This window comes from Limanda limanda, chromosome 2 (assembly GCF_963576545.1).
Source record: "Limanda limanda chromosome 2, fLimLim1.1, whole genome shotgun sequence".
NCBI lineage: Eukaryota > Metazoa > Chordata > Actinopteri > Pleuronectiformes > Pleuronectidae > Limanda > Limanda limanda.
Window position 1 is genome coordinate 2604171 of NC_083637.1, and position 15414 is coordinate 2619584.

The 15414-nt window shown below is 42.5% G+C and overlaps 2 protein-coding genes across 2 annotated transcripts; both read left to right on the forward strand.

Moving 5' to 3' along the window:
- The first annotated feature begins 1687 nt into the window (after positions 1 to 1687).
- Positions 1688 to 7558, forward strand: LOC132997941 (tetratricopeptide repeat protein 31-like). Its single transcript, XM_061067497.1, has 12 exons — positions 1688 to 1722; positions 2166 to 2247; positions 2968 to 3096; positions 3221 to 3266; positions 3917 to 4007; positions 4129 to 4270; positions 4751 to 4855; positions 5224 to 5311; positions 5697 to 5730; positions 6007 to 6081; positions 6960 to 7062; positions 7481 to 7558. The coding sequence occupies exons 1-12, from the start codon at positions 1688 to 1690 to the stop codon at positions 7556 to 7558; spliced, it is 1008 nt and encodes a 335-aa protein (XP_060923480.1).
- A 1540-nt stretch (positions 7559 to 9098) lies between these two features.
- On the forward strand, positions 9099 to 15182 carry LOC132997942 (B-cell receptor CD22-like). The gene is made up of 8 exons (XM_061067498.1): positions 9099 to 9202; positions 9835 to 10191; positions 10282 to 10506; positions 11196 to 11549; positions 11643 to 11840; positions 12394 to 12645; positions 12745 to 13005; positions 15013 to 15182. Exons 1-8 carry the CDS (start codon positions 9148 to 9150, stop codon positions 15180 to 15182), a joined length of 1872 nt encoding a protein of 623 aa, XP_060923481.1. The 5' UTR covers positions 9099 to 9147.
- The last annotated feature ends 232 nt before the right edge of the window (positions 15183 to 15414 follow it).

Sequence of the window (15414 nt, forward strand, 5' to 3'; positions counted from 1 at the left end):
TTGTTTTGAAGTTTCTATCTTCTAGAGCTCAAAATATTACAGAGGCTGAAACATGTTATTGTTATTATTATTATTATTATTATTATTATGACTGAGGTCCTCTCCTCTCGATGCAGGAATTGTCATCAGTGTGTGGCAGAGGTGTCAAAAGTATTCAAATTCATTACTTAAGTAGAAGTATAGATACTAGGGTTTAAAAATACTTCTGCAGAAGTTGAAGTATCAACTCAAGCTTTTTACTTAAGTAAAAGTGTAAAAGTACAAAAGGACAAATTCTTAAGCCGCGTCTCAGGGGCCTATAGTGCACTACCCCACCTCCTCCAAAAAAACATTTTTCTAAAGGCCATAATGACTATAATCAGTGGTGTTTCTACATAAGGGGCAAGTGGGGCACAGCCCCACCTGGTGGCGCTGGTGTGCAGAAAGCTAAATACTGCATATCTGAACTTTGTGGCAAAAATATATTTTATTTTGTTTTATATGCAAAGAAGCGTGAATGTGTGTGTGAATAAACGAGACTCACAAGCATTATAGTCTTGTTTTGGAGTCATTTGATTTGTGTGTGTTTCTGTCTGTGTGCTCGCTGTGTGAAACACTTCCCTCTTGCCGTACTTCTCAGCTCGGGCACACAGGGGAAGCGGCAGACCAGTGCCATAGAAGCACCAATCAGCGTGAACCACACAGACCTCAGTTAACATGGGAGAGTGGTGATTATTCAGATGGGCCCTGCGACGTCTCCCAGCAAGCTACTCGACTCCAGCGCCAGCGTCACCCGGAAACAGGCTGACGCTCCGGTCCGACGTCACCTGAGCTAACAGGCTACCGCGTCAGTGAACACCACCCGGGTCTGTTGAGAGGTTCACTCACATCGGATGCATGTCGTCCTCGTGTTGACCAGCCTGAAGCTTCCGATCTCCACCATGTTGCAGCTGAAGACATCAGGGGCTGCAGTGCTTCATCTAATGAAAACAAGAAACTCACTTTAAAAGAATGTTTTGTGTTGTGTATGTTCCAGCAAAGACTGGTTCTTACAGTTTATTATATGTTCAGCAGGTGGAAGCACCACAGATTTAAGACAGAACTGATGTACTGGGCTCTGGGTTTGTACCCTCATGGTTGAAGGCACATATTGTAAGTCGCTTTGGATAAAAGCATCAGCTAAATGAAATGTACTGAAAGAAACAAAACATTGTACAAATAGATAAAATGTATTTCTACCTCATCTTTAATATTCAAGGTGATAATCTCCCAAAGAGCTGTTGAAAACAGTCCACATCAAGTCTCCACTTCTCTCAGAGAGAAATCATAATTATGTAATAAATAGAACTGTTTACAACACTGGTGTGGAGATTATAATCTTCTCTAAACTGTCTAATTTACATGTAGCGTATTGATATTAACTTAATTCATTAAAATTAAAATCAAGTCACAACCAAACACACGACTCTAGTAATGAAGTTAATTTGCTTCAATCTGTTCATTACACATTAAATAAACGTTAACCTTTTTAACAATTACGTATTTAAAACCACTTGAGGCATGTAAGCATATGATAATTGATAAAGCAATAGGTTTTTTTTGTGTAGTTTCAAGGTTACTTTCCTCTAGTGAGTTCGTTGTGAAGATCAGGACCATCCTGAAGCAGCAACACTGCAGCGCTAGCCGGTTAGCAGCCACGTCGGGTAGCATGCAGCCTCCTCTCAGTCTTCACTCAGCCGATGGGTGACGTCAAGCATCCTACGTCGATTATATATAGTCTATGGCTTTAATTCATATAGGCAACATCTTTGTGTTGCGCTGCCTGCTGGCACTCAAAATGCAGCCCATAATATATGTTACTGGTCTATATAGGCCTACTGCTTATAATAATCAGCTACCTCTATTTTTGTGACGGTGACATGACAAAATTCATACAAAATTGCCCCACCAGAAATTTCAGGCTAGAATCGCCACTGCTGATATCACAGCTTAACATGGTGGAAAGTATCAGTGTGAGGCCCAGAACACACACGGACGTAGTAACACCACCTTACATCTGACTGTTGGAGCAGGTGAGTCATGTGAAGTCCTATCACCTTTAGAGGTTCTGGAACTGTGCATTGACTTCAGCTCCGAGTCAAACATCCTGCAACATTCCCTGTTCATCCATTGTGTGATTTCTCCAGGTGCTTGGAAATCAGCAGTGACTGGAACAACCACAGCTCTTCTCCTGGTGGTCGTCCTCCTCGCTGTCTTCCTGTTGATCAGGTGACACAGTCACACAGTGACACTACTGAATAGAAACATACAGTTCATGATAAGACCTCACCGGCCAGTGTGACTAGAGGCTGGATTTTCAAAATAAAAGCCACCACCCACTTGGTTAGAGGACAGAAACTTAGTGCATGTCACAAAAATACAAACAACCACAAACACGAACCTAGTTCTGGTAAACACACACAAACACACACAAACACACATACACACACACACACAAACACACACAAACACACAAACACACAAACACACACACACACACACACAAACACACACACACACATACACACACACACACCCTGACTCCTCTGCTCGGCTCTCTCTCTATCAAACTGAACAGTAAATATTACAAATATTAATTAGTTGTAACTTATATTAGAACAGCTCAAAGATTTTATATCAATGTCAAATGGATGTGACCAATAATAATTTTCTGGAGGGGGGTTTCAACAACAACATGATGGATAATGTAAAGTAGACAAGTCAACAAATATAAAGGTCTTGTCCTATTTATACATCTAATGAATAATTGTGACATTTTAATATTTAAAGGATATTTAATGTGTCTGTGATTAAATGTGATCTGAATTCCGTCCATGTGACGTATCCTGGGTCGTTTCAGTGTTCAGGCCCAGGCGTCCTCCTGTGTTCACAGTGACCACACACACTCTGCTGTACTGAGCTCCGTGTCTTTCTGTGTCTGTGATGCAGGAGCCAGAGCTGGACGTCAGCAGCGCATTCGTGGCCAACGCCGCCAGCCACATCAAACTCAAAGGCCCGAGGAGCAGAGGGCTGCAGATCACCACAAAGAACAAGGAGAACAAGGCCAGGACCAGCCAGGTAGGAGGAGCACACAGGACCACACATGGCCCCAGACCCCCCCCCCCCCCCCCCCCCGAAGATCTTATTGTAGATTATCAATCGGTGGAAACAGATTAAAACACTGTAACTCCTGTGACTGCAGGGCGAGGACACAGAAGAAATGAAGAGGAAGGGAGAGTCTCTGACAGGTGAATTTACATATGCTACTTTTACTGAGCAACAGCGCCCTCTGTGGAGATTAAATCTGACAGGCTCCGAGTTTACACCTTGTTTCCACATAGCTCTGTGTTCGTATGAGTCAACCAGAAGTTAATTCATTCCTACGGCAGCTTCTGTGATGAAACTCCTCCCCTGCAGTATTATTTGGTCTGTAATGTGCCTCCGTGTACGTTTTCGACGCACTGTTTCCTATACGCCTAGAAAACACAAATAAGAGTAAAACCCATAATTTGAATTCTAAGTAAATATATAAATTAAACATAGAACAGCTTGAGGGACTAAGGGACTGATGAGGACCTTACAGATAAATAAATCCCAGTGTTTTCCTCACCTTACAGAGCTTTAATAAACAGAATCCTACTTTAACCATGAATCTTAAAGCAGCTGTGGTGGTCCCGATACGGCTCCAGGAGCATTTTCCACAAAACCACATCTCTATTCATCTGTCAGGAAATAAATGACCCTGTGTTGAACACTAGGGGGCGGATTTCACCGGCTACAGCTTCATTAGGGTCTATCAGAGGACATTTGAATCAACATTTAGACTCGTAGTCGATCATACTCAATATCTGCAGATGCTCTGTATTAAATAATGTGTGTGTGTGTGTTCAATATCCAGAACAGGGCATTGAGATGTTTGGGCGGGGCTGGTACAGCCAGGCAGTCCACATGTTTACAGAAGCCATCTACTGTGACCCTAAGGACCACAGGTGAGCTGAGCTGTGACCTCTGACCCCAACTAAACGTCTCTAACCAGGACGTCCCGCACGTTCACTTTAGAGAAAGACAAACTCTGTCTGTATCTCAACGTGTCTTTCTCTCGTCTCTCAGGTTCTACGGGAATCGCTCTCACTGTAACTTGTGTCTGGGGCGGCACTGCGCCGCCCTCAAGGACGCTCAGAGGTCAATCGAGCTGGCTCCCGATTGGCCGAAGGGATTCTTCCGTAAGGGTAGTGCTTTGATGGGGTTAAAGGTCAGCACCTGCTGTTCAAGCATAGACTGTGTATATAAATGGACGTTAAGTCTGGGTCTGAAAAGTGCCTGTTCCCTGTATTCTCTCTACTGACCAGCAGGGGTCCTCTGGTAGCTTCTATAAGTCATTCAGAAAGTGACTCTGCTTCTCACTTCATAACGTCAGTAAACATGAAGGAGTTTATGACTCAATCTCTAATTTCAAGTCTTCTTCAAACAACTGATGTTCATTTAGTAAATTATGATCATTTAGAGTCAAACAGACCATAAAGCACATGATGTGTTGGGGGGGTGGATACCACAGTGTGATTGACAGGTAGTACTGTCCAATGGGTGAAGGTTATGTGTTGGTGTGCAGTGTCCTGAAGCTCTTTGTCATGCTCCACCCCCTGTGTGTGTGTGTGTGTGTCTGTTGTGTGTGTGTGTGTGTGTGTGTGTGTGTGTGTGTGTGTGTGTGTGTGTGTGTGTGGTCACGTTGCAGCGGTACAAAGAGGCGGAGAAGGCCATGGTGCAGGTGTTAAAGTTGGATCAGCACATTGACGAGGCGTCCAGTAAACTCGTCAGCTGTCGGGTTCTGCAGCTCATGGTGAGAACTGCACAAGAGACCAACACCTCGACTTCCTCTTTCACGACAACTTTAACAGTTTATGAATTCAAGTTATCTGAACTGTCCCTGAAGCCGTTCAGACCCGGTTTTAACATTCTGGCCCCAGCCATTCAATCACAAGCAGTCAGCACTAAGGTCAGGTGTGAGATATTATTGCTCTTCCAACAATCGGAGATGATCAGGAATCAATGTGGCCAAATTCTTTAAGCTGTGAATTCAAATGAGTCGTGGGCTGACCACCATCTTAAAATGACTAGTAGATCAGTGAACATATATATATTTAAAGGTAAATCCATGAGGAATATTTTGTTTCAGTTTTAAAATTATGTTTGTCTTCTGTACCGTAGGATATGGGTTTTGAGGAGGAGCAGAGTAAACTTCTGCTGGAGAAGTTCAGCACGGTTCAAGGCGTCCTCAAGTCCTCTGAGGCCAAAGGTAAGATGCAGTACCACACCTGTCCACACGGAGGCAGCACTGCTCTTCGTTTCCTATTGGGGGGGTTCATCCATGAACCAGCTGTTAACAATGTTAATATGATGTTAAAGTTAATTCAATGGACTATATGACAAGATGAAGACATGAAAGCTCCCAAAAGTGAAGCCCCCTGGTGGCCAGCTGCTGTATAGGCCTTAAAACCGTGTTAGTGGACGGCATATCTCCCAAAATAAAAAGTCAGATACACTTCAAATAGATTTTTTAGAAGATGTCTATGTTTCATACTGTTCCAGACAGAGAAAAATGTTTAAATTGCAGCAGACCACAGTAATGAACCTTTTAAATACGTCTCACTGACATCATCTATTTTCTGTTTCCTCTTCAGCACTGAAGCAAACATCTCTGCAGGAGAAGAGTGGGTAAGTTTTATGGTTATGAACAATACTCATAATCACACCATCGTCATTTAGATGTGAAGAAGATTCTAACTGTATTTCTATTTATAAAAGTCTTGTACAATGTAGAATAAGCACAGTCTCCTCTGTGGGTAGTGAAGATGAGGATCTTTTTATGTATCACTCTCCCACATTTTGATCTCCTGTGATTCATGACTTTCTCCTCACATTCACCTCCTTCCCTCCCCTCCCATCTCCACCTCCTTCTTTCCTCTGTTCTTTTCCTCCTCTGTTTTCCAGGAGCTGTCCCTCTCTGTGGGTTGGGAACATTACACTAGAAGTTACAGAGAAAGACCTCCGGGAGATCTTCAAAATGTAAAATCAATATGTGTGCATGTGTGTGTGATCCAGGTTGTACTGATGTTGTGTTACATATTGTAAGGTGACGTTTTAAGGTTAGGTTTAGATCAAGGTTAGGCAAGCAGTCACTATTCTGGTTAGAGTACACTAAATGGACAAAGGTATTGGGACACCTACACCTACAGTGAATTCAATGATTAAGAAGTGTGTCCCAATACTTTTGTCCATATAGTGTAAGTCAATGTAATGTCTCAACAGAAACCTGCTGATTGTTTTTCGACTGTAACTAAAGATGGACGACAGGACAGCTCTCTTAAAGTGGAGCCAAATTGTCTCCATTGCCCCCCTGGTGGCTGGTGGGAGTATAGGTCATATCCACCTTGGCTCAATCCCCTGATCACTAAACTGTGCAGAAGTGGCGTCCATCTTTATTTACAGTCTGTGTGTCTTACACTCAAATGAGTCCCGGCACTTATAACGATCTACTAAATAAATCAGAGCAGGTTCCAATAAAGCAGCATTTTAAAGACATCTGCATTTTTAAGACGAGGCATCACAGGTTCTTAGAACTTACTTATAATAACTAGAAAGAAGATGGTTTTAAAGTGTTATTAGAAATAGTGGTACCTCCGCATTAAAAGTTAAAGTTATAAAAGTGTATTTACTGAAGACAGTAGATAGTAGTAGTTGTTGCAGTAGAATTACAGTAGTTAGAACAGAAGTTATTTTGTAGGTAGGAGGTAGTTTTGCTGTGTTTTAATAGTTAAAGAACTTGTAGTAGAAGCTGAAGCAGCAGGTTTATCACTGCCAGCAGCAGCAAAAGAGTTGGTCAGTGTTGTCTTAACCACACTTCTCTGCCGGAGGTTTGAGGTTTTGTGTTTCCATGGTTACAGGTTTGGTGAGATAGAGAGCGTCAGAGTTCTTCACGAACGCTTCTGTGCCTTCGTCAACTTCAAGAACGGCAACATGGCTGCCAGAGCCCTGGAGAAGCTGCAGGTGAGTTGAGGACCGGCTCGGTTTCAGGAGAACAGAGTTTATTCATGTAACAGGAACAACCACAGCTGACAAGAGTTCTGAAAATGCGTAAAAATACGAAGATTAAAAAGTGTAATATATATGAAACAGGGAATATGAAAAAGCAATAAGACATCATAGATTTTTGAGAATGAAAATATTGCACAGTAACTCTAGGTCTCAAACTCGACTTTAAATGAAAGTCAGTGAGAAAGATTGGGTCTTTAACATTGAGTAAAAAATTTCTAGGGTCTGAGCGGTTCTGAAATGAAGAGGTAAACTGTTCCACAGATAAGTTGGAGCCCTTCACATTACTCTTGAATGTCTCTGTCCCGGGCATTGTCCCATTCTTGTGCCTTTTTATAGACATTATGTAACGTCTATGTGTCCTCCTGGCCAGGGGGTGGAGCTGGGGAGCGCCAAGCTGGAGGTCCGGTACCCGGACTATTGGCTCCAGCGGACTCTTCCCTCCACATAAAGGACCAGAACCAGCCGGGGCTTCAGTGCTGCAGGAACACAGCTCAGCTTCCACAGGAGTTCAGAGGAAATCACCCATCATGCACGTTGTTCTACACGCGTCACAAGAGGGAATTGAACATGAAACTCACTTTATACAAATGTGTTCAAATACACAAATAACCTCCTCTGGTTCTGACCCGTCCAGACAGAGGGCGCCTGTAATTGGACACTATTGACGGACCACAGGTTGTTTCTATGGTGACAGGCACCGCTTCAGACACATACCGGACCAGCAAGGGCAAAGCAAGAAACCACGGCAACCCTGACTATTCCCCCTCCCCTCCCCTCCTCCTGCACCGAGACACCTCACAGGGGGATTTACAAAGAATGAGGGGGAGCAGGAGGATGTTCTGCCCGATGACACCGACAGCTGAATGTGTGTGTGAGAAGAAGAAGAGAGACGGGTTCTGCACAGGGTCCAGAACCCAACCTTGTAAATACTTTTAATATAGGAAGGATTTAGATTTATTTGAAACGTCACTGAGCTCCATTTGGATCCCAGGAGAAACCCTGATGAACTCCTGGTTCCTGCTGTGTGGGACATGTCACCTCTCGTCAGGTTTTACTGGGACCAGTGACTCTGTGACAAACCCTTGTCTGAACACCACTGCTGCTTTGCTGCCAAATGAAGTTATTTCCCTTTTTTTAAGTATTTGCACAAAACAATAAATGAATAAACACAGATGTTTTCCATGTTTCTTCTCTAGCGATCTGTCGTCTGCTCTCGTTAACTTAATCTAAAGTGCACATGCTTTTTTAAAAACATTTCTGTGTTCACTTTGTTTGTTTAGCAGTTTTTAAGATGGGCTGTTGTAATTCAGGTTGCAAAAGCCACAAAACTTGTATGTGAAGAGAAAAGAAGCCGCGGAAGGTCAGAGCAGATTCATATCTGTTTCTTACAACTTCATCAACCACGAAGAAAACACAAGGCTCTTTTTTATCATGACCACATCCTGGTTTCTAACTCAGCTCTGGAGCCAGAGACACTTGCAACATCAGTCTCATCTCAGTGTCCAAACATGAGTGATTCTGCCGTTTGTCCTTCTTCTTTCTTCTGACACTTATAATGATAACTGATAATCACAGATGAAACAAAAACGATCTCTCTCCACGTTCTGCTTGTGCTTTAATGTCGTATCAGACTAAACAGAACAAACAGTATTCATATGGACTGGAGCTGTAAATAAACAGGAACTGACTTCTAACATGAGGTTGAAAGAAAGAATAATTCAACATGTTTTTTTTATGTCCAGTCTCAAGAAAGTAAAGAAAGTATTCGATTCAATGTCAGGCTGCAAAACTACTCTCACTGTTATTTGCATGAAATATATTTGAATAAGTTCACGCATCATTTCTAAAAAAAAGAACATTTCTTCACTTTAAGGAGGGGATTTACCGGTGTTTGTCCGTTCGTGCATGTTAATGATGTAAAGAGGAAGGAAGCCAAGGTCTGAACTGATCTATGATTTCTATCTCTCATCGTGACTGGCTGACAAACAAGAAGCTAGCTGCTGATGAGGCTTCACCTCAGAGACGTGAGAAGCAACGATGGGTTTGAGAGAAGCAGCGAGTTGCTTCGTCATCTTCCTTCTTTCTGTGTCAGGTACATCTACATTTACAGGAAAGCACTTTGTGTTATATCGTGTTTGTATGAAAAGTGTTTGAATAATTGTTCCAGTCTTTCTCACGGTTCCAGCTTCTTCATGTTTGGGGTTTTCCTGCATTTCTCTTAAATTATTTTGAGTAATTGTGAAGTTTGGATCATTGATTGGACAAAACATTTATTGTGAAGATGTCCCTTTAGTCTCTGCTCTTGTAGAGGTGATGTTATTCTGAGTCTCTAGATATTTTCATGCCTCAGTGCCGGTGACACCCAGTGACCTCAGGCATCTTGTTTTCAGGTCGTCTCATTGTCTGATTCTTGTGAACTCAATATCTCAAGATCCCTTTGAGGGAGTTTCTTCAAATTTGGTACAAATGTTCATCACTTGGACTCAAAGATGAACTGATGAGGTCATGAAACTTGTATTTGGCCTCTCGATCATGATATTTCTAGTTTGCCTTTGGAGAATTTCCTCAAAATGTTAGTGAAAAGATGAACTAATCACATTTCAAAGCTCAAATGTCACAGTGACCTCATATGATTCTGGAAAGAGGAACACAGACTGAAAATGCTCTGGTTGGTGGAGGCATCCTACAGCAGGCTGGTAATTCTAGTTTGTGCTGTGGTTACAGTGGTGCAGGGTGAGGATCCCTGGGGAGTGACGTGCACTCCTACTCCGATCTGTGCTGTAAAAGGATCGAAGGTGCAAATACGCTGCTCCTACTGGCACCCATCCACAAAAGATGGTCTTGATGTTGCAGTGGAGCAAAGGTTCTGGTTTACTAAAGTGCAGGATAGTGAACCTGTGGATCTGAGAGAAGCCTCTGAGTACACAGGTCGTGTGAAGTATGACTGTGGAAACAAGGCCTGCACTCTGACCATCACAGACCTGAGAGACAGCGACTCAGCTGTTTACCAGTTCAGGTTCACAACAAACCACCCGACTGGGAGTTTTACTGGTTCACCTGGAGTCTCCTTGTCTGTCACAGGTAACATTTCAGTTGGAAACAGTGAATCTATGGTTTGTTTATGTGGACAGCTCTGTCTAAAATGATGTGTGTGTTTCTTTACTTACACAGGTGTCCAGGTGATCAGCACAAAATCATCAGGTTGCTGGAAGGACTGTTCATATTTTGATGTGGAGTGTCACACCAGTTGTCCTCCAACTCCCAGTCTGTCCTACATCTGGTACAAGAACGGACAAAAGACAACGGGAGAAAAATCTTTTACCGCCCACTTTTATTCAATAGACAGCCTTTCCTGTGCTGTGAGAGGCCACGAGGATTTCCCCTCTGCTCCAGTGTGTGAGTTTACTTCTTCCAATGACCAATGATGTTCTGCTCTTTTAACCTGCTTAGCTAAAAAACTGACTAGAGTCTGAAATGGATTTGAGGGCTGATGCAAAGTCTGACACATCAGCTGACACATCATATATTAAAAGAACATTGTCATTGATTCCTAAGATGTTTGTTATCAAACCTTTATGATAAATATTCTGCAGTTGAACAATGAAATTGAATGAGTCCAAACTAGACTGGCAGTAGCAGTACAGCACATTCCTCATCCAAGGCCCAACAGTCCATTCAATTCAATCAAGCTGCTCCATATTTCACACACTCCTCGATATCAGTCCTCTAAATATGTCGGATCTTTTCCATTAAGATCCATGAATTTTATTCTGGGAAAACGTGGACATTTTGAAAAACACAATCTTGCAATGCTAAACAAAGTAAAAATAAAATCCTGGATCTGAATCAAAATCTTTCAAGTAATTGTTGTGTTATTGTGCACGCACACAAACCAGCCAACGGAATGGGGTGAAAACATAACCTCTGGGTGGAGGTGATGAAAGCAAATCACAAATACAACCACAGATGTCGAGCTGGAGTTCAAAACATCGTTTGGGAAAATAGCCACTTGTGAATTATTGTTAAATACAGCAGTAAATATTATAGTTGTTGTGGTGATAGTCTAAAGATTTCTTGTTTTTCAGGTGTCCATGGAAATTCATGTGACAGAGTGAATTACATCGACAGGAACATCTGTGCCTTCAGAGGCTCATCAGTGGACATCTCTTGCAGTTACAACAGTTACTATTATCGAATCACTAAGTCCTGGTTCGTTGCTGTGCGTGAGGATGAGCAGCTGTATCGTCCTCGAGCTGTGGACTTACTCAAACACCCAGGGTTCACAGATCGTGTTGAGGTCCTTGAACCAGAGCGAGGGCGCTCCACTCTGAGAATAAAGAACCTGAGACTGAGCGATTCAGCCCAGTATCGCTTCACATTAAAATCATACATGTTTGAATGGGACAGAAGTTTCCCTGGCACAACTCTGACTGTCACAGGTACTGAGGAACACTAAGTCACTGTGTTGTTCACTGGTTCTCAACCTGGGGTTCCACAGCTGCTTCTATGTGTGTTTCCTGTTCCAGATCCAGATGTTCAGGTGATCTGGTCTCCGATTGGTCCAACACTGACTTGTCACAGCAGCTGTCTTCTCTCTGGTCGTCCCTCCTTTGTCTGGTACGAGAATGGAACAGAAATTCCCTGGGAAACGTCTGCAACCTTCAAGGGATTCCTTCACCCTGAAAACAACTATTCCTGTTCTTATGAGCATCACCACTCGTCCCCTGTGTGTGAGTTGACTCCAAAATGTGCCGTGTGGAGACTTGAAAGGTTGAACCTGGTGATTTTCTATATTTTAATCATAATGAACAAAAATCCCTTGAAAAGACCAAATCGAACTTTGTTATTAAAGCACTTTTCATTTCCAACAGAATATAGAGTAAGAGCAATAAAGCAAATATCAAATGATTCTCCTCACCCATCCACACACAGAGAAAGACAAGATAACAGGAAGTGAGAAAAAACTTTAATCACAGTGGCTCATCTTCCATTTTCACTTCCACTTTTCCCTTCATATTTTGCATGTTTGTGAACAGGACTCATGCAAATCCCACTCAGTGATTCCTAAGACAGAGGTGACATGTTCAGTTTAGTGAAGTCTGTATTTAATACAAACAATAATTACTTGGTAAAACTACTAAACACTGAAGGGGCCGTCCTGTGTCCAAAAGTAAATCAAACACTCTTCTAAAGATGCTGAGAACCAGGGACGGCTGAAAACTATTAAAAGACTTTATTCTATAAAGCCACATTCTCATGTAGAGATCTGTTTATATCCTGCAGATGCTCCAAAGGTTCCTTTAGTGCAGCTGAGTCAACCTGGAGACATTCTGAAGGACAGCTCGGTGTCTCTGACCTGCAGCAGTGATGCTAACCCACCCCCTGCATACACCTGGTACAAGGAGAACCAGACTTTGTTCAACAGAGCAGCTCAGCTGGTTTTCAGCTCCATCCGGTCGTCTGGAGAATATTACTGCACAGCTGAGAATGCTCTGGGGAAGACTGCGTCTAAACGTGTCTTAATAAATGTGAAATGTGAGTAAATATTTTTCAAAAGCCGAGAGGTTTTGCACATCTTCAAATTTCCAGATGCTGCAACATTCTTAAAATCCATTAACATCCATGTAAATCCAGATGCTCCACAGTCCTCCTCTGTGTCAGTGAGTCCCTCTGGTGAGATCATGGAGGGCAGCTCGGTGACTCTGACCTGCAGCAGTGATGCTAACCCAGCAGCTCACTACACCTGGTACAAGGAGAACCGAACTCTGCTTCAAGGACCAGAGGGCGTTTATCGTCTCTCCTCCATCAGCTCTGGGGACAGCGGGGTCTACTCCTGCAAGTCTGAGAATCAGTACGGACGGATCAACTCCACGTCTCTACACTTAGACGTCCAGTGTGAGTAGAAAACATCCACATGTCCATGAAACCCAGCACTGTCTTACAATCTTACAGAAGGTTCCCGGGTCCGCCCCCTTATCTGGATTCACACCAAACTTTACTGAGTTCTTCCCTGACCTGTTCCTCATCCTACCTCCAAGTTTCATGCTAATCGACAGAGTAGTTTTTGTGTAATCTTGCTTAATATAAACAACCAACAAACAAACGGACTGGGGTGAAAACATCTGTTGTTGCATAGCTACACTATATGGCGTAATTTTCTAAACTCATAGCGACAACATTCCCATCATATGATCATAGATTATTATTTAATGTACATAATCTTCAGGTCGTCTCTATAGTCCTATTAGAGGCAGGATTACAGCAGAAAGGCAGTTTTAAGGACGCATCATGTAAATCTCTAACTTCTTTGTGACATACTTACAAGTCACCTATCATTATATGATGGGGAATAATGTTCTGCTCAGTACATGATTTAGTCTCTCTGCTATTTGTGGAAATATCTTGGAAAATGTGTCAAATGTCTTGGGTCAAATCTTTGCTCATCTTGACCTCTGACCGACCAGCTGCAAAAGTTATTATTCACTATAATATTCAGTAAGTTTGGTTCATGAGTCGAGTTATTTTGTACGTGTAACATGTGTTGACTATTAGGTTCAGTTGGATCCCTTAGTGTGAATGCCAAGACACAGAGACAAAGGGTGCTTTTAAATATAAGTTGTATTTCTCTCAACAAAATAGTACAAATCCTTCAACAAAAATAATTCTCAGTCCAATTAATTTCACTTCAGCTATACAAGGTCAAGTTATCAACATGATTTTCGGTCATGCAGATTCATTTCATTTATGCACATTATTTCAATCAGCTATATGATTGGAGTTAATTATTGTCTGTTGGTCCAAAGAATGTTGGACCAAGGAGGGGGAAAGAAAAAAAGGTTGTTAAAGTGAATTCTCTCCTACCGCTCGCAGGGCAAGGAGGCTCGTAGGGAAAGGTTGGGTTCTTAAGAGTCCATGAAGGGATAGCTCGCCATCAATTGTCAGAGAAAAACGTGGGGGGGAAAAACCTGACCTGATCAGTTTACCGGTAGCTTCACACTGCACACGTCACACTGCTCAGCCCGCAAAGAGTCATTGAGGGAAAAAAAGAATAAGTCCAAAAAAGTCAAGATTACATTTAAATCATACAAACCTTTGTTAATTTATGAAATAAATGACTTAACAAAGAACAAAACATTCAATCAAAGTACAACCCAAATGCAAGTAAATATACACACAAACATAACTAATTGATCACTGATTCCCCAAAGGGGGTTCGTTAGCATTGTTAGCATTAAGTTAACGGACACAGACAGAGGCAACACACACACACACAGGTTAACTAGCACCACGCTTTGCTACACCTATACAACACATAGAACACAACTCACCTTCACACTGCTCAGCCCGCAAAGAGGAAGTGAACCTGTCGACCCAGATGTTTATAGTGCCACAACCAGAAGTAGTTGCACTTCCGGTTCGGATAATATTTTTAAAATTATTTTAAAGTCATGACACCTGGGTTACATACGTTTACACACACGGGCTGAAAACAAACCCCACAGTACCTGCTTCTGTCTCTGCTGGCGCCCCTGGTTAATAATGATCATCTATATTTAAGAAGCACTTATCAAAACCAGAGATTGAAAAATTCTTCACTTTGGTTAATGCATATTTCTGAGTTGACTTCATGATCTTGGATGTTTTACACCAGACGCTCCAAAGCCTCCCTCTGTGTCAGTGAGTCCCTCAGAATAAATGTGAAATGTGAGTAAATATTTTTCAAAAGCCGAGAGGTTTTGCACATCTTCAAATTTCCAGATGCTGCAACATTCTTAAAATCCATTAACATCCATGTAAATCCAGATGCTCCACAGTCCTCCTCTGTGTCAGTGAGTCCCTCTGGTGAGATCATGGAGGGCAGCTCGGTGACTCTGACCTGCAGCAGTGATGCTAACCCAGCAGCTCACTACACCTGGTACAAGGAGAACCGAACTCTGCTTCAAGGACCAGAGGGCGTTTATCGTCTCTCCTCCATCAGCTCTGGGGACAGCGGGGTCTACTCCTGCAAGTCTGAGAATCAGTACGGACGGATCAACTCCACGTCTCTACACTTAGACGTCCAGTGTGAGTAGAAAACATCCACATGTCCATGAAACCCAGCACTGTCTTACAATCTTACAGAATGTTCCTGGGTCCGGCCCCTTATCTGGATTCACACCAAACTTTACTGAGTTCTTCCCTGACCCGTTCCTCATCCTACCTCCAAGTTTCATGCTAATCGACAGAGTAGTTTTTGTGTAATGTTGCTTAAAATCAACAACCAACAAACACACAAACTGGGGTGAAAACATCTGTTGTTGCATA